General features: G+C 40.1%; 1 protein-coding gene across 9 annotated transcripts in view; it reads left to right on the top strand.

The window, feature by feature from the left end:
- AFF2 (ALF transcription elongation factor 2) overlaps positions 1–26,213 on the top strand; it is a 537,205-nt gene that overhangs the window by 336,258 nt on the left and 174,734 nt on the right. For 6 of the 9 annotated variants that reach the window (XM_070785319.1, XM_070785322.1, XM_070785320.1 and 3 more), the window contains one exon: positions 24,446–24,532. The exons of the other annotated variants lie outside the window; for them this stretch is intronic. In XM_070785319.1, coding sequence (XP_070641420.1) covers positions 24,446–24,532 — 87 coding nt within the window. The remainder of the gene's footprint in view (positions 1–24,445; positions 24,533–26,213) is intronic. 9 annotated transcript variants of the gene reach the window in all.

Consider the following 26,213-nt stretch of genomic DNA (forward strand, 5'->3'; position numbering starts at 1 on the left):
GGAGATTGGAGGTTTGAAATAGTCATTGAAACAGAGAGCGGGAGCTAGCTAAATGATACATTATGAGGCAACCTCAAGGATCCAGGTGATCCTGAAGACAAAATTTGTACAGGTTCCAATTTGTAGATTGTGTGATTTTTCTCCAGCAGTGTTCAGCTCATTTTCAGAGACCACTGATTAATGGGTCAAGGGCAGCCTCGAGGCCTCAAAGAAGCTGAATAAATTGCTCCAGATCACTTAATCATATAGCTACTAAACAGATGAAACAGGATTGGAACTCAGGTTGTTCTGAATGGAATGTGCACACTAGTAATAATATCAAGCAGTTAAATAACAGGTTTTTTTGGTACCTGGCACTGTTCTAAGGATTTTACATATAGTAACTCATATAAAAATCATACCAATGAACAAATACTGTTATCAGCCTCCCCCCACCCCCTGCCCCAGCCACACGTAATGAAATGGAAGTACTTTGGGCTTAAGTGACTTTTCAACAGCTAACTAGTAAGATCTCAACCCAAGCATTCTGGCTTCAGAATCCATGTTGTTAACTGTTTTGTATTCTGCCTTTCACCGTGAGGATAGAGGGCTGAAAGAGTAGATTTTAAGTGATTATTACAGGGCTCAGACCCTGACCCAGTGGATAACAATGAAGCTAGGTGAGATTGCTGATAATGCTATGGGTCAAATTCAGGAAAAAAGCTTACCAGATGGACTAATTCTAATAGAATGAAATTTCATAGAAGTATAACTATATAGTAATTTACTTGAGTCCACCAATGTTCTTAGACCAGAAAAAGTTTAGCAGTAACATATACTGCTATCTAAAAATGTATTAACTGAAGACAAGCATCTAGAGCAGGGCTTTCCTGTAAAGGGGAGTTTTCCTATAAAGGGACAGATTATAAATACATTTGACTTTTTAGGTCATATGATCTCAGTCTAGACTACTCAACTATATTTTGGCATGAAAACATCCATAGAAAATAATGCTTGTGATGGTGTGGCAATAAAACTTTATCAACAAAAACAGGCATGGGGCCAGATTTGGCCTATGAGGGGAAGTTGGCTGACCCCTCATCTAGAACACCTAGCAATAAGAAGGAGACAACGCCCCTTGGCTCTGTTCTATTTAGACCACATTTGGCATTTGGTATTGATTTCTGGCCAGCATGTTAAAAAAATTAAATTCAGTAAAATTTCTGTTTTATTTTTTTGTTACCCTTCTTTGAGTTTAAAATGTTGCACAGATTCCTGTAATCACCACCTTTAACAGAATATTAATACAAACAATTCCAATATCCCAAAGAATTCCTTCACATTACCCTTGTACAGTCAGACTCTCCTCCTTTAGCAACCATTGATCTGTTCTCTGTCCCTACAGTGTTGTCTTTGCCAGTGTCGTGTAAACAGTGCCGTGTGTAATCTTTCCATAGTGAGTCTTTCAGTTAGCATATAACTTTGAAATTCATTCAGGTGGTTGCACATAGCAATTGTTTGTTACTTTCTGAGTGAGAATCCATTACATGGATGTACCATGGTTTGTTTATCCTTTCATACATTGGAAAATCTTTGGGTTGCTTCTAGTTTTTTGTGATTATTAATAATGTTGCTATCAATAATCATGTCCAGATTTTTGTGTGAACATATGTTTTCACTTATCTTGTTATGTACCTAAGAATGGGACTGCTGGGTCAAGTGCATGTTTAACCTTATAAAAAGTGCTGAATTATTTACCAGAATGGCTGTACCATTTCCAGAGTGGCTGTTTATATGAGACACAGTTCATAACAAGGATGTTCACATCCTTGTTAACCATTGCTTGATCTTGTTGTCATTTTTTACGTAAGCCTTTCAAATAGGTATATAGTAGCAGATCATTGTGGTTTTACATTGCATTTCACAAATGACAAAAGATGTTGAGCATTCTTTCATGTGCTTATTTTTATTTTTGTATATCTTCCATTAAAATCTTTTGCCCAGTTTTAAAATTAATTTTTATTGTGGTAACATTGGCTTATAACACTATATAATATTATTTTTATTTCTGTATACACGATAGCGTGCTCACCACTAAATTTGAGTATCACATGGATTGATTTATGGATGTTGAAAACATCCTTGCACCCCTGGAATAAATAACACTTGATCACAGTGTACAATCCTTTTAATGTATTGTTGGATTCTGTTAATATTTTGTTGAGGATTTTTGCATCTATGCTCTCAGAGACACTAGCCTGTAATTTTCTTTTTTGTGTTGTGTTTGTCTTGTTTTGGAGTCAGGGTAATGTTGGCCTCACAAAATGAGTTAGGAAGCATTCCCTTCTCTTTAGTTTTTGTAAGAGTTTGTGAAAGATAGGCATTAAATTTTTTTTTAATTTTATTTTATTTTTAAACTTTACATAATTGTATTAGTTTTGCCAAATATCGAAATGAATCCGCCACAGGTATACATGTGTTCCCCATCCTGAACCCTCCTCCCTCCTCCCTCCCCATACCATCCCTCTGGGTCATCCCAGTGCACTAGCCCCAAGCATCCAGTATCGTGCATCGAACCTGGACTGGAAACTCGTTTCTTACATAATATTTTACATGTTTCAATGTCATTCTCCCAAATCTTCCCACCCTCTCCCTCTCCCATTAAATTTTTTTGAATATTTGGTAGAATTGGCCAAATTCTAACGTTGTCTAATTCTAAGAACTCATCCATCTCTTCTGTGCTGTACTTAGTCGCTCAGTTGTGTCCAACTCTCTGCAACACTATGGACTATAGCCCACCCAGCTCCTCTGTCCATGGGGATTCTCCAGGGAAGAATACTGGAGTGGGTTGTCATGCCCTCCTCCAGGGGATCTTCCCAACCCAGGGACTGAACTCAAGTCTCCCACATTGCAGGCAGATTCTTTACCATCTGAGCTACCAGGGAAGCCCAAGAATACTGGAGTGGATAGCCTATCCCTTCTCCAGGGGATCTTTCTAACCCAGGAATTTAACCAGTGTCTCCTGCATTGCAGGTGGATTCTTTACCAGCTGAGATACCAGAAAAGCCATCACTTCCAGGTTGTCCAATTTATTGGTATATGGCTGTTCATAATATTCTCTTAAATTCTTTGTTTTTCTGTGGTGTCCAGTGTTTTTTCTCTTCTTTCATTTCTGATTTTATTTATCACAGAATTCTTTGTTTTGTTCTTAGTGAGTCTGGCTAAAAGTTTGTCAATTTAGTTTATCTTTTTCGAAGAACCAGAGCTTAGTTTCATTGATCTTTTTTCTTTTCAATCGTTTTTTCATGCATTTCCACTCTGATCTTTACTGATTCCTTCTTACTGACAGTGGGCTCGTTTGTTATTTGTTTAATTCCTCTAGGTGTAGGTTTAGATTGTTTATTTGAGATTTTCCTTGTTTGTTGAGGTGGACCTGTATTGCTATAAGTGAAGTCGCTCAGTCGTGCCCGACTCTTTGCGACCCTGTGGATAGTAGCCTGCACCAAGCTCCTCCGTCCATGGGATTTTCAAGGCAAGAGTACTGAAGTGAGTTGCCGTTTCCTTCTCCAGGGAATCTTCCCAACCCAGGGATCGAACCCAGGTCTCTCACATTGTAGACAGACGCTTGACCGTCTGAGCCACCAGGGAAGTCATGTATTGCTATAAAATTCCCTCTTACTACTGCTTTTGCTGCATTCTATACATTGTAGTATGTCATATTTTCATTTTTATTTATCTTCAGGTATTTTTTGATTTCTCCTTTGATTTCTTCATTGACTCAGTAGTTGTTCAGTAGAGTGTTTTCAGTGTCAACATATTTGTGATTTTTCCATCTTTCTTCTTATAGTTGATCTCTAGTATCATACCATTGTGATCAGAAGAGATGCTTGATATCATTTCAGACTTCTTAAATATATTGAGATGTGTTTCGTGTCCCAACATATGGTCTCCCCATGAGAAAGATCCATATGAACTTGAGAAGAATGCATATTCTGCTACATTTGGATGGAATATTCTGTAGAAACCTTTCAAATCCATCTGGTCTAATGTTTCATTTATGGCCTCTATTTTCTTTGTTGACTTTCTATCTGGGTGATTTATACATTGATGTATGCCAGTGGAATGTTAACATTCCCTACTATTATCGTGTTGTTGTCAATATCTCCCTTGAAGACTGTTAATAATTGCTTTATATATCTGGTACACCTATGTTATGTGCATATATATTAATAACTGTTATGTATTCTTGATGAATTATCCACTTTATCATTATGTACCATCCGTCTTTGTCTCTTGTTTCTTTTTTTTGGCTCAAAGTCTGTTTTTTCTGGTATGAATATGGCTATACCCACTTTCTTTTGATTGAAATTTGCTTGGAGTATCATCATCCATCCCTTCACAGTCTATACAACTGAAGTGAGTTTCCTGGAAGCAACATACAGTATATGGATCTTGTATTTTAATCCATTCAGCCACCCTGAATCTTTTGATTCAATTCATTTTCATTTAGAGTGATGAATAATAGATGAGGACTTGGTATTGACATTTTATCTTTTGTTTTCTTGTTCTAAATGTCCATTTTTTCCTTTTCCTTATGTTTCTATCTGCCATTTTGGTTTAGTGGTTTTCTACAATTTTTTTTTTTCAGTTTCCTCTTGTTTTATGCTTCATGTCTCTGCTTTATATTTATGTTTTGAGATATTTATGTTTTGAGGTTACTATGAAGTTTATATAAAACATCTCATAGCCCTTTTTCTGCTGATAGTCTCTTATCTTCATTTGCCGATACAGGTTCCATCCTTTTCTTTTTTCCTTAGTTTGCTTTTTATTATTTATTATTATCTTGCTGTTGTTTAGTCGCTAAGCTGTGTCAACTCTTTGTGGCCACATGGACGGTAGCCCACCAGGCTCCTTTATCTGTGGGATTTCCCAGGCAAGAACACTGGAGTGGGTTGCCATCTCCTTCTCCATCTTTTGCTCATTTTAAAAATCAGTTTGTTTTTTTTTTTAATCTTCCTGCTGAATTTTGAAGTTCTTTATATATTCTGGACATAAATCTTTGGTCAAATATGTTATTTGAAAATATTTTCTCCCAGTTTGTGGCTTGTCTTTTCATTCCCTTGATGGGGCCTTTATAAGAACAAAAGTTCTTAATTTGATGATGCCAAATTTATGATGCTTTTCTTTAATGGATTGTGATTTTTGGTGTCAAGACTATAAACTTGTTGTTTAACCCAAGGTAATACAAATTTTCTTCCATGTTTTATTCTAAGAGTTTTAGAATGTTATTTTCTACATTTATGTCTTTCATCTGTTTTGAATTAATGTTGGTATGTGGTGTGAGGTGTAGGTTTAATCTTATTTTGTTCATTGTGTTATAGCACCATTTGTTGAAAAGACTATCTTTCACTCTTGAGTTGATTTTGAATTTTTGTCAGAAGTAAATTGACCTTATTTATATGGATCTATTTCTGGACTCTGTGGTCTCTTCTATTGGTCCGTATCCCTGGCCTTTCACCAATACCATAGTGTCTTGAATATTGCAGCTTTATAGTTAGTCTTCAGTTCAGTTCAGTCACCCAGTCGTGTCTGACTTTTTGTGACCCCATGAACCACAGCATGCTGGGCCTCCCTGTACATCACCAACTCCCAGAGTCCACCCAAACCCATGTCCATTGAGTCGGTGATGCCATCCAACCATCTCATCCTCTGTCATCCCCTTCTCCTCCTGCCCTCAATCTTTCCCAGCATCAGGGTCTTTTCTAATGAGTCAGCTCTTTGCATCAGGTGGCCAAAGTATTGGAGTTTCAGCTTCAACATCAGTCCTTCCAATGAACCAGGACTGATGTCCTTTAGGATGGACTGGTTGGATCTCCTTGCAGTCCAAGGGACTCTCAAGAGTCCAACACCACAGTAAAAAGCATCAATTCTTCGGCGCTCAGCTTTCTTCACAGTCCAACTCTCACATCCATACATGACCTCTGGAAAAACCATAGCCTTGACTAGATGGACCTTTGTTGGCAAAGTAATGTCTCTGCTTTTGAATATGCTGTCTAGGTTGGTCAAACTTTCCTTCCAAGGAGTAAGTGTTTTTTAATTTCATGGCTGCAATCACCATCTGCAGTGATTCTGGAGCCCAGAAAAATAAAGTCAGCCACTGTGTCCACTGTTTCCCTATCTATTTGCCATGAAGTGATGCGACCAGATGCCATGATCTTAGTTTTCTGAATGTTGGGCTTTAAGCCAACCTTTTCACTCTCCTCTTTCACTTTCATCAATAGGCTCTTTAGTTCTTCTTCACTTCCTGCCATAAGGGTGGTATCGTCTGCATATCTCAGGTTATTAACATTTCTCCCAGCAATCTTGATTCCAGCTTGTGCTTCCTCCAGCCCAGCATTTCTCATGGTGTACTCTTAAAATAGGGTAATGTGAATCCTCCAATTTTGTTCTTTTTCTAAAATGGTTTGGCTATTATAGTTCCCTTTCCTTTCCATACGAATTTTAAAAACATGTTGTCTACATTTACAAAGAATCTGTAGGTCGATTTGGGAAGAACTGACATCTTTACCTTGTATCTTTTGATTCATGAATATGGTATTCCTCCCCATTTATTTATGTTGGCCACCTTGTTTTTAGAGGGACATTAATAATTTATCATCCCATTTTGGGCAACATATGCCATGGGGGAAATTCAAATCCTTAAATAACTACATGATTATTACAATATTATTTGTAATAGTAAAAAATGCTACTATATAGCCAATGTGGAGAAGGAAATGGTAACCCACTCCAGTATTCTTGCCTGGAAAATACTATGGACAGAGGAGCCTGGTGGGCTACATTCCATGGGTTCGCAAGAGTTGGACATGACTTAGCAACTAAACCAAACTAACCATATATCTGATGTGTTGTTTAGTTGCTGAGTTGCATCCAACTCTTCTTTCGACTCCAAGGACTGTAGCCTGCCAGGCCTCTGTCCTCCTTTTGTCCCAGGCAAGAATACTAGAGTGGATTGGCATTTCCTTCTCCAGGGGATCTTTGTGGACCAGGGATCGGATCGAACCTACATCTCCTGCATTGGCAGGCAGATTCTTTACACTGAGCCATCAGGAAAGCTCATATATCCAACAATAGGGGAATAGTTAGGCAAATTCTGAGTTATACACTCAGAAAAAGAATTAACCATTAAAAAGGTTGCTTTGAAGATGATGTAACAACATGGGGAAAAAACCTTATGATATAATGTTAAATGTTAAAAACCAGAATATAACATTTTGTGTGCTTAAATTTTATAGATATATAAAACTATGAATAAAAGAAACTAAAGAAAAAAACTGACATAATAGCTCTTATTGTGTTAGAGTGATAGGATTTTGGGTGAGTTTTTTCTTTTCTAAATTTTCTCAACTTCTGTGATTTACATTACTTTCATTAAAAGTTTTTAAGATGCATGCTGCTGAACTAAAATACATTTAGCAAAGACTAAGCAGAATAGTGAGTGGATTCACAATCAGAATCACTGACTAGATAAGCTCACCACAAGGAAATTGAACTAGAAGAGGGAGAAGGCTGTAGCTGCTTAAGGGACTTACCATGTGGAAGTGAGACTCAGAGGCTGGATTTAGACTGGGAAACATCAAATGATGGAACCCCTGAGGGGCAGGTACAGGGGGATAAGTAGTTGAGCAATAAAAGGAAGAATGTTCTAGAGAGACATGGTTAAGAAAGTGGAGCTTGGCTCTTCTCCCCAGCTGAACATTCTTGGGTAACTTAAGCATTCTTGAATATCATTTACAAAATTGGGATATTACTGCCTAATTTTCAGGATTAGTGACAGGGTTGAATGAGATGATATATGTGAAGCTCAATTAATGTTAGCTCCTCCCTCTCTCCCTGCTCTAAGTTGTGCATCTAAGGATTGAAGGGAGGTGAGGTCTCTGTCACCAAAGATATTCAAGCAGAGATATTGTGCTTCCCTAGTGCCTAGAGGATAAAGTCCCAAATCCTGATCTTGGCAGTCCAGGTCCATCCTTTATGGCATCATTCAGGCCTACCTCATCTCTTGTCACTTTTCCCAGTAATGTGCCCTTTTGTCCATCCTCCACAGACTTCTTTCCTTTCATCAGATATGCCATCCCCCTGTTCCATGGGCCTCTGTGTTGGCCTCTCCCTCTGCCTGGAAACCCATCCACTCTTGTCTGCCTAATGAACTACTGCTCACACCACGTAAGACCCAACACAGAGGTCACTTCTTCTCTGAAGCTCTAACACTGTCTGAATGAAAGCAATCTGTCTCTTCATCTCCTGGGTCCCCTCAGCACTTTTTCTGCATCTACACCTGTCACCTTTGTGTATTGGGGGAGCTGCTTCTCATGGTATAATGTGAAGTCCCTTAGAGTAGAGTCAGTGTCAAACTCATCTCTCTGTCCCTTTATCCCAGCCCAGCATCCCCTCCCCACCACACACACATAGACATATGCACACAAAGGTAATAAGTGTAGGTGTATAAAAAGTGCATACAACAGGTGCTCTGTGTTTGTTGAATGACTTAAATTTGTAGATAAATGGTTAGAGAAAATCACTTCATAGTGTTATTTCCACCCACAGATAATAAAATAATTATTTGATTTTCTATGAAGATATTTTATGCTAATAAGCAAATAATAGTGTTTAGTGAGTAGAATATTTATACAAATATTAGACATTATAATGACCCCACTTCTTATTTATCCAAATAATATATTTAGCCCTGCTTTTTGTGCTGTTTTTCTATTTCCAATTATTATTTAATATCGTTGCTCGAGACTATTTTTACTATTGCTCTTCAAAGTTCTATAATGTTGGCATTATTGCTTTAAATGAGGCATTGATGAAAGGCCAAGGTGGGGCCCCATATGCTCCTATACCCAGAGAGAGGAGACACGGTAACATTCACTGTGTTTATTATTATTGTGCTCATAAGAAAGAAGCTTCTATGAGATGTGCTCTTTCCTCCAGAGTGACTTTCCCCGACCATGTTGTTGCTGGAAGCCTTTGTGTTGCTTCCATTAACACTCTCAGCCTCACAGCCAAAATGGTGTCAAACACAGCAGAGCCCCAAAGTCCTCCATCCCGGGGATGAATTTGCCAACACCAACAGACTCACCCAGCTCTCTCCTGGTACTAGGTTAATTAGAAGTGGCTGAATCACAAAATAAAGAATGGAGGCCAGTCTACAAATAGGGCAGACAAAAGCAGCATGGCTGTCTGGGCCTCTGATTGGTTTTTTATTCAATTTGCTCTCAGCTTCTCAGGACCTGTTGGAACTGGAAGAAACCTGAGAAGCTTGTCTACCCTCAAACTCTGTAGCTTCTTTCCTGCTCTTTAATGCAGGGCACCCATTACAGCCTCACACATCCAGTACTTACTATACAAAAGTGAATAATGGTCTGATACGGAGGCTCCACTCAGATATTGTCAGAGTCTGGTCTGTGTTACAGAGTAAAAGACTGCATAGCGCCTGTCTTTGGGAGAACTGGGATTGAGAAGAAAGCTAGGTGGCAATGACAGCGGACTGGGCATCAAGGGACCTCAAAGCTCTCCTGACTCTTCTTCCACTGCCTTATTTTATAACGCTTGGCAAGTCTCTTAACCATTACATTCTTCACAATTTCCATCTGTAAAATTGAAGTGTTGACTGTTTTGAGTAGTTCAATATGGTAATAGCCACATGTGGTTGGTTATTTAAATTTAGCTACATTTTAATAAAAGTATAGTTTCTCAGTCCATTAGGCACACTGCACATGCTCAGAAGCCACATGTGGCCAGTGGTAGTCATTGGAGAAAACAAAATACAGTGTTTGCATCATTGCAGAAAGTTCTGGTGAACAAAACTGTCCCTAGATTATCTCTTAAGATCTGCTTTAGGTCTTTATTCTGAGTCTTACCAAATAAAACCAAGTCCAGTTTTACCTTTTTAACTATGTACCTTTTGCCATGTTTAGAGTATATCTGAATAATTTCCACCTGAGATTTCTGTAGAATATATTGGTCAAATGTTACTCTAGTTCTGAGCAGTGCCCCTACTACATAAAAAAGAACCAAAAATCAGGCTAAGTAGATAGAAAGAGATAAGGAATATTTTCTTGCCAAAGAGAGATGAGGGACATTTCAGGCATATATGCTAGGCTTTGTGGGCAGTGCAGGGAAGTGCCCAGCTGCACTTCAGTCCTCGAGCAAGTTCAATGGGAATGATGCTGCCTTCATCCCCAGGCTCTGGGAAGGAAAGAGCATAGGAGCCTTTGGAAGGGCCCTCCCCCTCAAAGCACTACTATCAAATTCCAGAACTTGTTTCATTTTCACTCCCTCTTTCCCTCCCTCTCTTTCACGCTCCCTTTCCTACCCTCTCCAGCTTGTGCACCACTTGAGATATTCACCTAAGGTACATGCTTAATGAAAGGACCACATCAGGTCTTGGACAGCTCCAGAGACTATAGATGACCCATGACTTGATGGAATCTTATCAGAGACCCTTAATTCAATCACCGAGTCATGTCAAACTCTTTACAACCCCATGGACTTCAGCACACCAGGCTTCCCTGTCCATCACCAACTCCCAGAGCTTGCTCAAACTCATGTCCACTGAGTCGGTGATGCCATCCAACCATCTCATCCTCTGTCGTCCCCTTCTCCTCCTGCCCTCAATCTTTCCCAGCATCAGGGTCTTTTCCAGTGAGTCAGTTCTTTGCATCAGATGGCCAAAATATTGGAGCTTCAGCTTCAGCATCAGTCCTTCATTCAGGACTGATTTCCTTTAGGATGGACTGGTTTGACCTCCTTGCAGTCCAAGGGACTCTCCAACACCACAGTTCAAAAGCATCAATTCTTAAGTGCTCAGCTTTCTTTATGGAACAACTCTCCCATCCATACATAACTACTGGAAAAACCATATCTTTGACTATACGGACCTTTGTTGGTAAAGTAATGTCTCTTCTTTTTAATATGCTGTCTAAGTTTGTCATAGCTTTTCTTCCAAGGAGCAAGTGTCTTTTAATTTCATGGCTGCAGCCACCATCTGTAGTGATTTTAGAGCCCAAGAAAATAAAGTCTGTCACTGTTTCCGTTGTTTCCTTGTCTGTTTGCCATGAAGTGATGGGACTGGATGCCACGATCTTTGTTTTTTGAATCTTGAGTTTTAAGCTAGCTTTCTCACTCTCCTCTTTCACCTTCATCAAGAGGCTCTTTAGTTTCTCTTCATTTTCTGGCATAGGGGTAGTGTCATCTGCATATTGGTGTTTATTGATATTTCTCCCAGCAGTCTTGATTCCAGCTTGTGCTTCATCCAGCCTGGCATTTCGCATGATGTACTCTGCATATAAGTTAAATAAGCAGGGTGACTATACAGCCTTGATGTACTCCTTTCCCAATTGGGAACCAGTCCATTGTGCCATGTCCAGTTCTAACTGTTGCTTCTTGACCTGCATACAGATTTCTCAGGAGGCAGGTCAGGTGGTCTGGTATTCCCATCTCTTTAAGAATTCTCCACAGTTTGTTTTGTTCCACACAGTCTAAGGCTTTAGCATAGTCTGTGAAGCAGAAATAGATGTTTTTTGTTTTTGTTTTTTTTTCTGGAACTCTCTTGCTTTTTCTTTGATCCAGTGGATGTTGGCAATTTGATCTCTGGTTCCTCTGCCTTTTCTTAATCCAGTTGAACATCTGGAAGTTCTCAATTCACACACTGTTGAAGCCTGGCTTGGAGAATTTTGAGCATTACTTTGCTAGCACGTGAGATGAGTACAATTGTGCAGTAGTTTGAACATTTTTGGCATTGCCTTTCTTTGGGATTGGAATGAAAACTGACCTTTTGCAGTCCTGTTTGGCCACTGCTGTTTTCCAAATTTGCTGGCATATTGAGTGCACCACTTTAACAGCATCGTCTTTTAGGGTTTGAAATAGCTCAGCTAGAATTCTATCACTTCCACTAGCTTTGTTTATAGTGATGCTTCCTAAGGCCCGCTTGACTTCACATTTCAGGATGTCTGGCTCTAGGTGAGTGATCACACCATTATGGTTATCTGGGTCATTAAGAGCTTTTTTGTATGGTTCTTCTGTGTATTGTTGCCACCTCTTCTTAATATTTTCTGCTTCTGTTAGATCCACACTGTTTCTGTCCTTTATTGTTCGCATGAAATGCAAAGGGACCCTAGAGCTGGAGTATTGACCTTGATATTGTCTAAGTCCTGTGAACTGCCATTCATGGCACTGTATTCTGGTGACAAGGTACATTTAATAAATCCAGGTTCCTTAGAGATTAACTTGTTTTCTTCAACTTGCCATCCAGGTTGTACAGCCCTCACATATGACAATGACTTGAGAAAGTGGCATGAGTAAGTGCCATACTTTCCAAACAATTATAAGATACCTCCTCAAACCACCCAGGTGTCCTTGGCATACAGGAAGCTAAGAAAGCCTGGTTCCTGCCACACCTTCTACAACATTCCCTTTTAGAGGGCCCATCCTTATGGAGCAAGATGGTGGTGAAAAAAGTTCAGTGTGCAAAGCCAGACCCCTGGATGCTGGTCCTTGACATGGCGCATGCTGGTCATATGACTTTATGCCAGCAAATCCTCTTCTCTGAGACTCAGGAGTTGGATCTGTGAAGTGAGAACAAGAAAAATGCCTTCCTCAGATTCTTGAGTGGATTAAATACGATAATGTAAATGGAATTTGGTTCATTCTATCCCCTAGATACACGAAAGTGTCTAGTGGATTTTACTGTGATTCTTCCTATTGTTGTTCAGCAAGTTCAAATATTTTCCAAGTGTGATGATGAATTCCATGCTTCAAGCCTTCACAGACTCCCAATCTGGTTTTGCTGAGGAGTTTAAATTGCCCCTGTGATGGTTTTCTTAGTTATTAAATGTGTAAGCCCCTTTCATGTCATCAATACAGTGCAAAGTTTCTCTTTTCTTTTTCATTTTTGACCATTCTGTGCTTCACAAGGCACTTAGCAGCTTTTTCAAATTGTCACATTTGTTTAATTAGCCCAGAGACCCTGCCATGTTCATTTCTGTCAGCCATACAACAGTCTCTGTGGGTAGCTTGCAGACCCCTGACGAGGACTTTTGAAAAATGATTTTGCACATTTCTTTCCTTTCTCAAAGCAAATGAGGGAGAGGTGAGGGGAGCAGGAGCAAGCGGAAGAGAGGGGCAAACTACCCTAGCATGGGGAAGAAAGATGTGACTAGAGCCCGCTATAAAACCATTGACCCTCGGCTTTGGACAAGAAATACAAATTGATTACACACCACAGTCTGAAGCCGAGGCCTAAGACAGGCAGTTTATTCAGGAGAGTCCTCCACGTGCTATTTATTTATCTTGAGCCCAATGTGACTTTCCCTCGCTGTACCCTCTCCAGGAAAGGGCTTGGCATTCCCAGCTTCCAACCTTCTCTGTGGTGCTTTACTAAATTTATAACAGGGAATAAAGTATCGACCTGGTGACCCCAAGAGATGGTCTAGGTGGAAAACACATACAGGTTTAAAGAGGATTTAGAGATATCCATGGGCAATGGATTCCCACGGTGTCATTAGGCATCTCCTCCTCGTGGTGAACAAATGAGAGTACAGGTGTCAATGCCTCAGAGTTCAATGGGAAACACTTAATAAAAGACACTTTGATGATAGACTTCAAGTGCAATTGTTAACTTTTTATTAAAAAAAAAATGACTAGGGCGTGAAATGCAAGTATTGGATTGGATTTCTGCTTAGCAAATGCTTGGTGTGAATTATCTCATTGCTACGTGCTATGATTTCCAAAGACGTGTCGTGTCAGTAGCTTTTCCTTGCTTATGCAGTTTGGCAAGTGGCTGTTTCTCCTGAGGCAGAGAGAACCTTCTTGGCTGATTTGAACACAGGACTGAAGCTTTATAGCAAGCCTATGGGGCAGGGTTTTCCTCCCATACCACCTGTTCCTGGTGCTTTTTATACTGAGGTGAGAATGTTCTCTTTCTCCATTAGTCAGACATGCCTTTAGAAAAAGATAGGACTCTCACTTGTGCCACTTCTGTGTGGAATAAAGAAGCCATTTATTTCCCATTATTTGAAATAATTGCAGAAAAAAACTAATCTGGAGAGAGGAGAGGCTGTCCAGGCATTCAGGAATACTCAGCCTCTCGGGCCTGGAATATTCCGAGGGGGCTCTCTGAATATTTCACTGGGGCTTAGTTGTGGTTTTGATGTTAAATTCAGGCTATTGCAAAGAGTTTGATGCCTCTGTTGGTTTATTTTTCTGTTTATTGGGGGAGTGTGTGTGGCGGGAAGGTGGGCCTGGTGGTGTTCAGTTCGACTGACATCTTGTGATCAATTTGCGAGTTAATGTCATGTGAATGGGACAAACCGCTTCTCTTTCGGCCCCTAGCACTGCGATTCTATAGTTCTCAGACTGAAATAGACAATTCCATGCAAATCATATTGGCTGAAGTTTCAGCTGTATTAGTGGTCTGCTGCTTTATTTTTACTGAGCTCAGAAATAATGAGAGAGCAAAGCTACAGCCAAGTCATTCACTGGAGGCCTCTTTCCATGAAAATAGATATTACTTCTTTTTTCCTCAGCAACTGAAGCTTTGTTCATTTTCAAAGCAGTTGTCATGAACTCATTATCATTTTTCTTAATATGATAAGTGTAAACTAAAGAATGCTATAATGTTTGAAAAGCTACAGCCGCCCTCAGAAATGGAATACTAATGCCTTGTGTAAGTCTTTGATTGAGAGAAATGTATCCTTCTGTCTCCATTTGCCTGGAATTGTCATTCTCCAGTGCCTTTCACTTATAGCATAAGCTGGCTTCCTAAATGACTGCTCTGTTGGTGCATGTACACTGTGTATTTGTCCAGCAGTGAAAGATCAGCAAATCACTTTGGTAATTTTTGGAAGATGGTAACATATTGCATGTTACTCTTAAAAAAAAAAAAAAAAACTCTGGAAAGTTTATTTTAGTTCTACTTTTGAATCTGTCAGCAACGCAGGAGACAGGAGTTCGATCCCTGGGTTGGAAAGATGGCCTGGAGAAGGAAATGTGGAGAGGGAATGGAGAGAAAGGAATGTGGAAAAGCAAATGGAGAAGGGAATTCTCCACTCCAGTATTCTTGCTTGGAGATCCACAGTCAGAGGAGCTTGGTGGGCTATAGTGCATGGGGTTGCAAAGGGTCAGACACAGCTGAGCAGCTAACACACTTTCACTTTGAATGATAACTAATAATTGTCATTATATTACACTGATTCTGATTATAAAGATTCTAACTACCAAGAGTCCATACACACCCTGAGCCTGGACTTCATCTAGCTCTAGCTGCCCAGCCACCAGAGAAGCCTAGAGAGTAGACACTCTGATAAATGTTTTTAGAATGAATGAAATAAAATGTAGATCGTTTAGGATGGTGCTAGGGGAGAAGCGAGGGAAGGTGCAAATTGGAGGTTAACCATAAAGAAATATCTCATGCTATGAGGATATAGCATGTCATTCCGCCCAGTAATATGGCTCTGAAAAAAAAAGACCAAAAAATATGTTTGTAACATTAGGAAAGCTTGGGAAATTGTTTCCAGCCAGTATATTTAAATTCATTTTTTTTCTTTATTGAAGCATAATTTATTTACAATGTTGTATTACTTTCATGTATACAGCAAAGTGATTCAGTTATATATATTTATATATATAACATATATATACATGTATATATATATATATACTTTTTTCAGATTCTTTCCATTACTGGTTATTACAATATACAGAATATAATTCCCTATGCTATTCAGTAGGCCCTTGTTGTTTATCTAAAGAGCACACCAAGCTTTGCAGCACACCAGGCTTCCTTGTCCTTCACCATCTCCTGAAATTTGCTAAAACTTATGTCCATTGAGTTGGTGATGCTATCCAACCATCTCGTCCTCTGTGGTCCCCTTTTCCTACTGCCTTCAATCTTTCCCAGCATCAGGGTCTTTTCTAATGAGTCAGGTCTTCGCATCAGGTGGCCAAAGTATTGGAGCTTCAGCATCAGTCCTTCCAATGAATATTCAGGACTGATTTCTTTAGGATGGACTGGTTTGATCTCCTTGCAGTCCAAGGGACTCTCAAGAGTCTTCTCCAACACCACAGTTTGAACACATCAATTCTTTGGCGCTTAGCCTTCATTATGGTCCAACTCTCACATCCATACATGACTACTGAAAAATCATGACTTTGACTAGATGAACCATTGTTGGCAAAGTAATATCTCTGCTTTTAATACACTGTCTAGGTTTGTCATAGCTTTTCTTCCAAGGAACAAGTGTCTTTTAATTTCATGGCTACAGTCACCATCTGCAGTGATTTTGGAGCCCAAGAAAATAAAGTCTGTCACTGTTTCCATTGTTTTCCCATCTATTTGCCATGAAGTGATGGGCCTGGATGCCATAATCTTCATTTTTTGAATCTTGAGTTTTAAGCCAGCTTTTTCACTCTCCTCTTTCACTTTCATCAAGAGGCTCTTTAGTTCCTCTTCACTTTCTGCCATGAGGGTGGTGTCATCTGTGTATCTGAGGTTATTGATATTTCCCCAGAAATCTTGATTCCATCTTGTGCTTCATCCAGCCCGGCATTTCACATGATGTATTCTGCATATAAGTTAAATAAGCTGAGTGTCAATATACAGCCCTGATGTACTCCTTTCCCAATTTGGAACCCGTCCGTTGTTCCATGTCCAGTTCTAACTGTTGCTTCTTGACCTGCATACAGATTTCTCAGGAGGCAGGTCAGGTGGTCTGGTATTCATTCCCATCTCTTGAAGAATTTTCCACAGTTTGTTGTTGTGTATATGCTACTCCCAAATACCTAATTTATCCCCTGCCCAACCTTTCCCCTTTGGTAACCATAAGTTTGTTTTCTATGTCTGAGAGTCTGTTTCCATTTTGTAAATAAGTTTATTTGTATCATTTTTTAAGGTTCCAAATATAAGTGATGTCATATGATATTTGCCTTTAATCTGTCTGACTTACTTCACCTAGTATGATAATTTCTAGGTCTATCCATGTTGCTGCAAATGGCATTATTTCATTCTTTTTTTAATGGATGAGTAGTATTCCATAAACAAAACAAAAAGACAGCATACAGAAAGTGAGAAAATATTTGTGAATGATGCAAACAGTTTATACAGCTCAATATTAAAAAATAGTCCTATCAAAAAATGGACAGAAGATCTAAATAGACATTTCTTCAAAGAAGACATGCAGATGGCCAATAGGCACAAGAAAAGATGCTGAACATTGCTTATTATTAGAGAAATACAAATCAAAACAACAATGAGTATCACCTCATACCAGTCAGAATGGCCATGATCAAAAAGTCTACAAATAATAAATGCTGGAGAGAATGTAGGAAAAAGGGAATGTAATTAGGTGCAGCCATTATGGGGAACAGTATGAAAGTTCCTTTAACGAGTAATAATAGAGTTACCATATGATCCAGCAATCCCACTCCTGGGCATATATCTGGACAAAACCATAATTTGAAAATATACATAGACCCCAATATTCATTGCAGCACTATTAAGATAGGCAGGAGATGGAAGCAACTTAAAAGTCCAGGGTTGGAAGCAACTTAAATGTCCAGGGTTGGAAGCATGGATAAAGAAAATTTACATATATATGTATGTATACACACACACATACATGCATAATGAAATACTACACAGCCATAAAAAAAAGAATAAAATAATGTCATCTGCAGCAAGATGGATATACACACATAGATACAATCAAACCAGTATATTTTAAATAATGGTCACTTGGATGTACTTAATGGTAAAATAATTTGAAAAAGAAGAGCTAAACACTTGACAATGAGGTTAAAAAATAGTTTTGAAAAGAGTAGCTTACACATTTCCAAGTTAACTTACAAATGAGGAGAACAGATTCACGGGGTGAAAAAAAAGCTAAGAAATGGCCTTTGGGTAACATCAGATTCCTCTGATGCCTGCATTGGACTCTTAAGCAAAAGCTCTCCACCGAGGTTTCCTCCTCCTGATCTTCCCAAAACATTTCTCAATGGCCAGTTCTTAAATTTCTTACTCTTGAATTCGTGCTAATACTGACTTTACCAAAGAAGGCAATTTCGATCTAACCACATTTCCTACTGGGCTGGCCCATTTTCTGTTCTGATGGTTTCAACTGATTGAGATAAATGTCCTGATAAGGATTGATATTTTCAAAGCAATCATCTATTGAGGGCTCATCCAATTAGTTGCATGGGCTGTGGCCTTGTGTTGCTCTTGCTAAAATATGCAGAATTTGATGGATCTGGTTGAACTCTGCCCAGTATGTCACTATGGTGGTCTTGCCCCCTTTTGCTGCCTTTTGTGGTATTTCTTTGTAGCATTTAAATGTGGAGTGCCTGAGGAGTAACTGGTCCAAAGGAATTTGCATGGCTAAGCCCTGCCTATGGCCATCCACATCCCCATTATATTCAGTAGATGAAATGGAATTGATTGCATTTGGCAATGGCAAGAAGATGAATTGATTGATTGAATGAGCACATGGTGAAGCTCGGGGTCACTGATAATCGCTCCCCAATTGTAAATTAGAATCAGGCTCTTTTTTAGTGGAACCCTGGTTTGGGGGCTGCCAGGACAAAGGCAGCCTGTGTGAGCTAGATGTTTTGCATGTACACTCCTAGGGCCAATGGAAAAAATTTCCAGCTTCCCTGAGACAACTGCCAGTACTAAGGAGTTTTGAATAAAACAGTCAATTATTTATTTGAAAGAATATTGCCAGAATTTCTATACATGTCAATGAAATCATATTTTACTGTTAGAAACTTTAAAAATCATATTCTACTGTTAGAAACTTTAGCTTCTTGTTTGTTTGTTTTCCTAGTGGATTGCATTTTGTGTGTTGGCTCATTGTTGGGAAGTTGTTTAATGTAACAGTTGATTTTCTACTTCTTCCTAACCAGAATTTGCATAGACATCAGAGATACAAGCTCAGGAGGCTGTCTTAAGAGCATTCCAAACAGAAGAATATTCATTAAATTAAGTGGAACAGGGTTTTGAGACTACAGGAGAGGTTTGGTAGGAGTGTTAGTTATGACGCCCAGGAAAATCTATGGTTCCACCGTTGTTGGACTTCCCGAGACCTGAGCAAATAATCAGATGAATTGGGTTGTTCGCTGTCTCACTGTGAGATAGTAGGCTCCCCTGGCACTTGCCCACCACCCCCAAGACCGTGATGAATTTCCTTAGCCAGTTTGATCAGTCATGTTTACATGTCATGTGAAAGATCCTACTGCTCCAGATTCAGTTTTGTATCATCTCATCAATATCATTGATTTTACAGAGAGAAAGAATAGAATCGCACAATTATATAAGGCAATGTAGTTAGTCCATGAGCCCCACCCGGCCCCCCAACTTTATAGGAATCCCTTTTCTGGTACCCTAGGCAGGGGCTGTCTTGCCTTTAGAGATGGGTTACTCATTGCCTTCTGAAGCAGTAGGCTCTGTGGTTGGAAAGCTCACCTGATTGGAAATTCTTCCTTAGTTAGAGTTAAAATTATTTCCCTGGTAACTTCGATCCATAGGGCTTGTCCTAACCTCTTGGTCCACAGAGTGGGTTCCCTTCAGGTATCTGAATGCACCACTCAGACCTTCCCTCAACTTCCCTTTCCTGTAGACTAAACTTTCCTCATTCTCTTGAAGGGCATTCATAAGTGTGATGAGCTTTCAAAGCTCTGATGGTTCTGGTAACCATCCCTTTTAAGAGCTTGCAGTATTCCAGTGCCCCTGCTGGTATGGGTCATCTAGGATGGTAAACTCTTGTCTTGTACAATGCACTGTTATGGTATAACCAACAGTTGCCTTCCACATTATGAGCATCATGCTAACCTACATATCACTTGAGCTGGCATTGGCAGTCAAAAGAACTGCCAAATCCCTCAAATTGACTTAAGGGTTAACTAAAATATTTGAGGTTTTAGCCATGAATTACACTAAGTCTTTCTCATTTTACAGTTTTACACTTGGTTTGTGGAATATAATTGCAGTTTTCATTTACCTCTGTTAAAATTCATCTCATCAGCTTCAGGCCAGTTTTGCAGGATCTCTCTGAATTTGAATGCTCACAGTTTACTGTCACCTGCAATTTTGATAAGCAGGCATTCTATATGTTTAAGTTATTGATTGAATGAGATAATTTTTCTGAAAGCATTCATTTCAACCAAAGCCCCAACGTAAGTCATCAGTATTATTATCATTATTTACACCACACAGAGACACATGTACATGCACAGACACTGCTCCTCTTGCCTTCACCACAAAGCCTTTCCCAGGACCTCGCACAGTGAAGTCTTCGCTGACAGCTTAGTGTTAAGCAGAGTGACCTCTTTGTGGAAGAACTTTGACTTTTAATGCTTTCTGGATCCTGGTGACTGGTACATAAGAGTACAAGTTAGTAGAACAAAAATGCAGGGAATCCATCAAAGGGAATTCTTTGCGTCTGTTTCCTCATCTGCCCAATGAATGCGATGCTAATCCCTGCCTCTATAGTTTATGGCACAGAAAGGCCAAGTGTGGGAACTAAGTGGCTGACACACTTGTTGTTTTTATTCAGTCGCTCAGTCCTGTCCAACTTTTTGCCACCCCATGGACTGCAGCACGCCAAGCTTCCCTGTTCTTCACCATCTCCTGGAGCTTGCTCAAACTTATGTTCATTGAGTCAGTGATGTCATCCAACCATCTCATCCTCTGTCATCCCCTTTTCCTCCTGCCTTCAATCTTTCCCAGCATCAGGGTCTTTTCTAATGAGTCAGGTCTTCCCATCAGGTGGCCAAAGTATTGGAGCTTCAGCATCAGTCCTTCCAATGAATATTCGGGACTGATTTCCTTTAGGATGGACTGGTTTGATCTCCTTGCAGTCGAAGGGACTCTCAAGAGTCCTTGTGGTCTCAAGGACACCACAGTTCAGAAGCATCAATTCTTCGGCACTCAGGATTCTTTATGGTCCAACTCTCACATCCATACATGACTACTGGAAAAACCATAGTTTTGACTAGACCAACCTTTGTCAGCAAAGTAATGTCTCTGCTTTTTAATATGATGTCTAGTTTGGTCATAGCTTTTCTTCCAAGGAGCAAGCGTCTTTTAACTTCTTGGCTGTGGTCACCATCTGCAGTGATTTTGGAGCCCAAGAAAATAAAGTCTGTCACTGTTTCCATTGTTTCCCCATCTATTTGCCATGAAGGGCACAACAAAACCTTGTGCGCACCAGGACCCAGGAGAAAGGAGCTTTGACACACTTGTAATGACTAGATAAATCTTGATATTTTTGTTATTGTTAATAATAATGATAATTCACACATAGAAACTTCAGAGACTAATAATAATATCTCACAATAGCCAGTTACTATCTCCTAGGCACTAGAGATAGAAAGGTGAATGAGATAAGGCTTGGCCAACAGAGTAGACACTTGTAAAAACAGCCAGCTGTGTGTTGGATTAATCTGGGACATAACTGAGACCAGCAGGGTCTGGAATTCTATTTCTGCCCCTCAGAGTGTGGAGCACCCAGCTTCTGTTTCTAAGTCAGGCAAAGCAAGTCTCCCCACAAGCTGTTTTGGATTTGCTCAGGCCCTAGTGCTGGAGGATCTGGTTGGAAAATAATTGCTAGTGGAAAATGGGCCTTTTCTGATTTATTCTGTGTTTGGCTAGGGAGTCTTCAGATCACAGGAGGGTAAGCATCTGCCCTATTTTTAGAAACTGCATAGAATTCTCTATTGCTTGTGAAGTACTGCAAAATAAAACAGCATTGCTTGCTTAGTCCTTTCTCCATAAACCAAAGTTGACCTCACAAAGGGGAGATGCATCTAGTGTCATGGAAAGAGTCTGTGCCATGTACCTGGTCCCCGGCAGTCGCTTCTGGCCAGTGTGAGGCCCCACGTCTCAGAACCTCCACTACATTGATGGCCTAGTGCAGGGATGAATCCCTGCTTTATCTTTCTCAGGGAGGATCATAGGAGCCCAGAGATGGAGTTTCAGACCAATCTCACGTGCGTGCGTGTGTAATTTTTGTGGTTAACGGAGCAGTGATGCTTGATATTGAGTACAGGTGCTCAGCCCTGGAGCATGTTGTCAAAGCTTTGGCAACACTTTGGAGCAGGTGCTCATTCCCACTTGAAGAACATGCAGATTACTACAGTTGGATAAGGGGGTGTGCATGTTCTTATCTTGGGAATAACAAGAACATAAAAATAGATTAATATCCTTCAAGTGTGAATGAAAAGAATTACAATGAAAAATCTGCTGTGAGCTTCGCACACGTTCTAGGTCTAACTCATTTTGAAAGCGGAAGAGCTTATGCCAAGGTTCCTTGCTGAAGATAGTCTTTCAGTAAATTATATTCCTTTCAGCTGCCTCCTCCCTGTCTTAATCAAATGCATCGATGGTACCATGGAGCCAGTTTGCCATTTCATGAAATCTCACAATTTCAGTGACTCAGTCATCATTGAAAATGTGCAAGTATATGTAGCTTCATGTGGATTGGCCAGCAGAGAAGCACACTCCAAAAGTAATTCAGGATCAGATTCTGCCACTAAGTAAATATAGCAGACCTGAGGGAGAGGGTACACCTTCAAGAAGTGAGTCATCCATCTAGGTGTCTGAAACACCTTTGAATAAACCCAGATGCACACCTCTAAAGCCAGTGGTGGAAAGGTATGGATAACTAAGTTTCTCATTGATCAAAGCTTCCTCCCCGGTTGCTGAAGAAACAACACTCTTATCCCAGGCTGAGGCTTACTGTATCAATAGGACCTGTGTCTTTTAAATGATGAGACTAATATTGGAAAAGACCGGTCTTACTCAGGAAACACTATCTAAATTTTCAAAGAAATCACTGTGTATTTTAAAGACACAGAGTAACTAGAATTCAGCTTGAAGCTGTTGTCATGTATAGTTACATTGGACCAGTTTTGATGAATACATAAGTAGCGTTTGTCATGAATGTTATCAACTGCATACAAATGCACAACTAGAAAACACTTGGAAATAGTCTATCTTTTAAGTAGGTTAAGCATCCCCTTTAAATCTGGTATGCATTTTTAATGTACTTACCGCCTCCTTTTAAATAGTGCCAGGTAGAATCCAATCTGTGTCAGGGCTCCTCTGAATCATACTTACAGATTCTGCTTCAGCGGTTCCGCTGTGAATGAATCTGTGAAGTATCTTCTTGCATTACAGCTCTTCAGACATCAAAGACTCTTTTTGAACTGGATAATTATAGAAGGGGGAAAAAAACATGGTTTAGTGCTACCTGAGAGTTCTTATTAATATTACCTTTGAAATGACTAATTATGTTACCCATAAAGATTGGGGAAAAGTATTATATAACTGACTCATTAAAAAGGCCTTTCATAAACTTTGATCCCCTCCTCCCAAGTTTGCCTTTATTTCCATCATTACATTGATTTTTAGATTTAATGTCCATATACCAAAATGTTTGATGAATCCAGCATAGTCCGACACCGTCCAGCTTCACAAACTTTGTCATCTCTCTTGGGATGTCGAGCATGTGATTTAATTATCCTCACTATTTGGGGAACGTACCATGAGTCCTAAGACTCCAGCAAGATTTGAACAGCACCTCTTTTAAAAGCGAGTGTTTAAAAGAACTGAGGACCTACCCTCTCTGCTCGTGGAGAGTGGGCACCTGAGGGGCCATGCCAACATTAAGACTTCAGCTCAAAAACGCACTGTGTCAATAGCATGGTCCTAAACTTGTCACTAACAGTTAGGCTACATCAAGAGAAATGAATATCAGAGCATCCAGAATGAGGTGGTGATCGTGCTGCCCTGCCCTGAGCTGGCAGATCACACCTGAAACAGGAGATCATGAGTCAGAAGAGCCCCAGGCAGTCCTGAGTCCCTCCTGGGAGCACCTGAGATAGTTGACAGAACACAGAATTCAGGCATTAGAAGAGAAGTTGAAGGTTCCCTATCAATGAATGAACAAGTTTCCAATGTCTCTGACTGGAGAAAAGATGGCACCAGGGGATCAGGCTGCTGTCTTCCAACAGCTTGTCAGGAGAAAGAAGAAACAATGTGTTCTGTGTGGCTCCAAAGGGCGATCCTGAGGTAGAACCTCTTGGGAGACAGATTGTTTTAGCTCCCGGCTGGAAAGAATAGTGTGATCAGGCTGTCTGAACATGAAACTGGCTGCTTTGAACAGTAGTGAACTCCCCATCACTGGCAATGTACAAGTGGATGTGGAATGGCCCTTTGTCTCAAAGATAGGCTTTAAGCAGCAGTGTGGAGCAGGGGAATGGACTGAATGACTTTAAGTTCCCCTGAAAAAATTTAAGCCAATTAAGTCAGTAAGTATATAGAAAGGGCCTACCATGTTTAGTGCCAAGAAAGTGTTTCATTTTTTGAAGTTCCTGCGAATAAAGTTGCTTTGTTTTTCCTCATCAGGAGATGACCCATCCCTGGCCTACTCCTCTCACTGCCATGCATACTCCCGGAAATTCTGAGCAGAGCACACTTTCCATCCCAGGACAGGTCAGTGATCTTCTTGCTCCATTTCCCTTGCTATGGTGTTAGTTATACCAATCTTCCCATTGGAATCTTAAAAACAGAAGTGGCCTTGGTGTTCTACGGCCATAATATCTAGACTCTTTCGTGTCCCTCAGGATGTTAATACAAATAGCATATTTATTGAAAGAGCGTCTTTAAGAGAATGTCCACCAGATGCTAGCTTGTAGATCATTATTCCTAGAGCACCACCACTGGCTGAGCTACTGTCCCCTGAGCTGATGGACCAGAGAGAAGAGTGAACTCACCCCTTAAGAAAGACCCAATAGATGATGGAACAACATCCCAGACTGTTTTAATTAAAAAACCCAGTACTCTTCAGCCTAATGGATCAGTTTTCACTTTCATGTATCACTTCTAGTCCTCGCCCACAAGCAGACAGATTCTCACATGCCAACAAATCATATTGACAGAACCTTTTCTCCTACAGTTCTAGTGTAGAACTGTCAAGTGTTTCATATAAATGAAATATATGAAACATATATGTCAAGTGTTTCATATACGTTTTTCCTCACTTGCTCTCAGTAAGAATTTTTTCTCAGCATTATTTTTAAAAATGCCTGAGTAGTTGTGGATATTCCAATAACACATTTTAAAAGAAAAAATAATGTCTTCTTTTCTCCCATCCAATTAGCTATCTATCCATCCATCCATCCATTCATCTATTCATCTACCCATCCATCCAGCCATCCATGCATTCACCCATCCACCTACCCATCCACCCATGCATCCATCCACCTATCTATTTACCCATCCATCCATCCACCCACCCTTCCATCCACCCACCCATCCATCCATCCACCCATCTCCCTATTCATCTACCCACCCATTCATCCACCCATCTGTCCATCCACCCATCCATCCATTTATTCAGAAACCACTTACCGAGGACATACAATAAAGTTAAGGGTGAAGAAAAACATGAAATGACAAAGCAATGTAGCATGTGCCTTAATAGAGAATAAAGGCCCTGAGAAGGATTTCATACTCCCTGGGGCAGTGACCAAGTGCTTAAAGGTGACATTACCTGGAGGCTGCTTACAACTTTGACAGGTAGAGAAGGGCCCAAGAGAAGAACTCTCCATGCAGAACAGGAGAGCAAGGCACCTAGAGAGATCATGGTGGGATGTAGACTATATGGTCTCAAGTGAACCCCAGGCACATAAGTGCATCTTTGGGAAAGGCCTTGAATGCCAACAAAGGATATTGGACTTTATTTGTAGGAGAAACCCAATCACATCCTTTAATTTTAGAGTCATTGTTTTGAGAGTAACATTGGCCTAAACTGTGTTTAATCATCCCCTTCCACCTTTGAAAGGGATCAGAACTAAGTGAGCAGGGTCCATGGTGTGTCATTCCTTCCTGAAGTCCAACTCTCCGTGGTCAGGCTGCCCTGGGTTTGATATCCTTCTCCCTGGCATCGCAGCCAAGTGATCAATTCATCTGTTTCAGGTGTTGAATCCAACATTTGTACAATGATTGCAGTGTTTTCAGCTATATTTTTCCAATTTTGCAGATAATTCATGCAAGTCGCAATTTTGACATTTGCAAGTGTTTACAGTAGAACTGGTTGTTGAAATGGGCTTTTATAGTAAGTGCAAAATTTGAAATCAGGCCTGATCTGCATTTTCTGTCAATTATCTGTGCT

Source organism: Bos indicus, chromosome X (assembly GCF_029378745.1).
Source record: "Bos indicus isolate NIAB-ARS_2022 breed Sahiwal x Tharparkar chromosome X, NIAB-ARS_B.indTharparkar_mat_pri_1.0, whole genome shotgun sequence".
NCBI lineage: Eukaryota > Metazoa > Chordata > Mammalia > Artiodactyla > Bovidae > Bos > Bos indicus.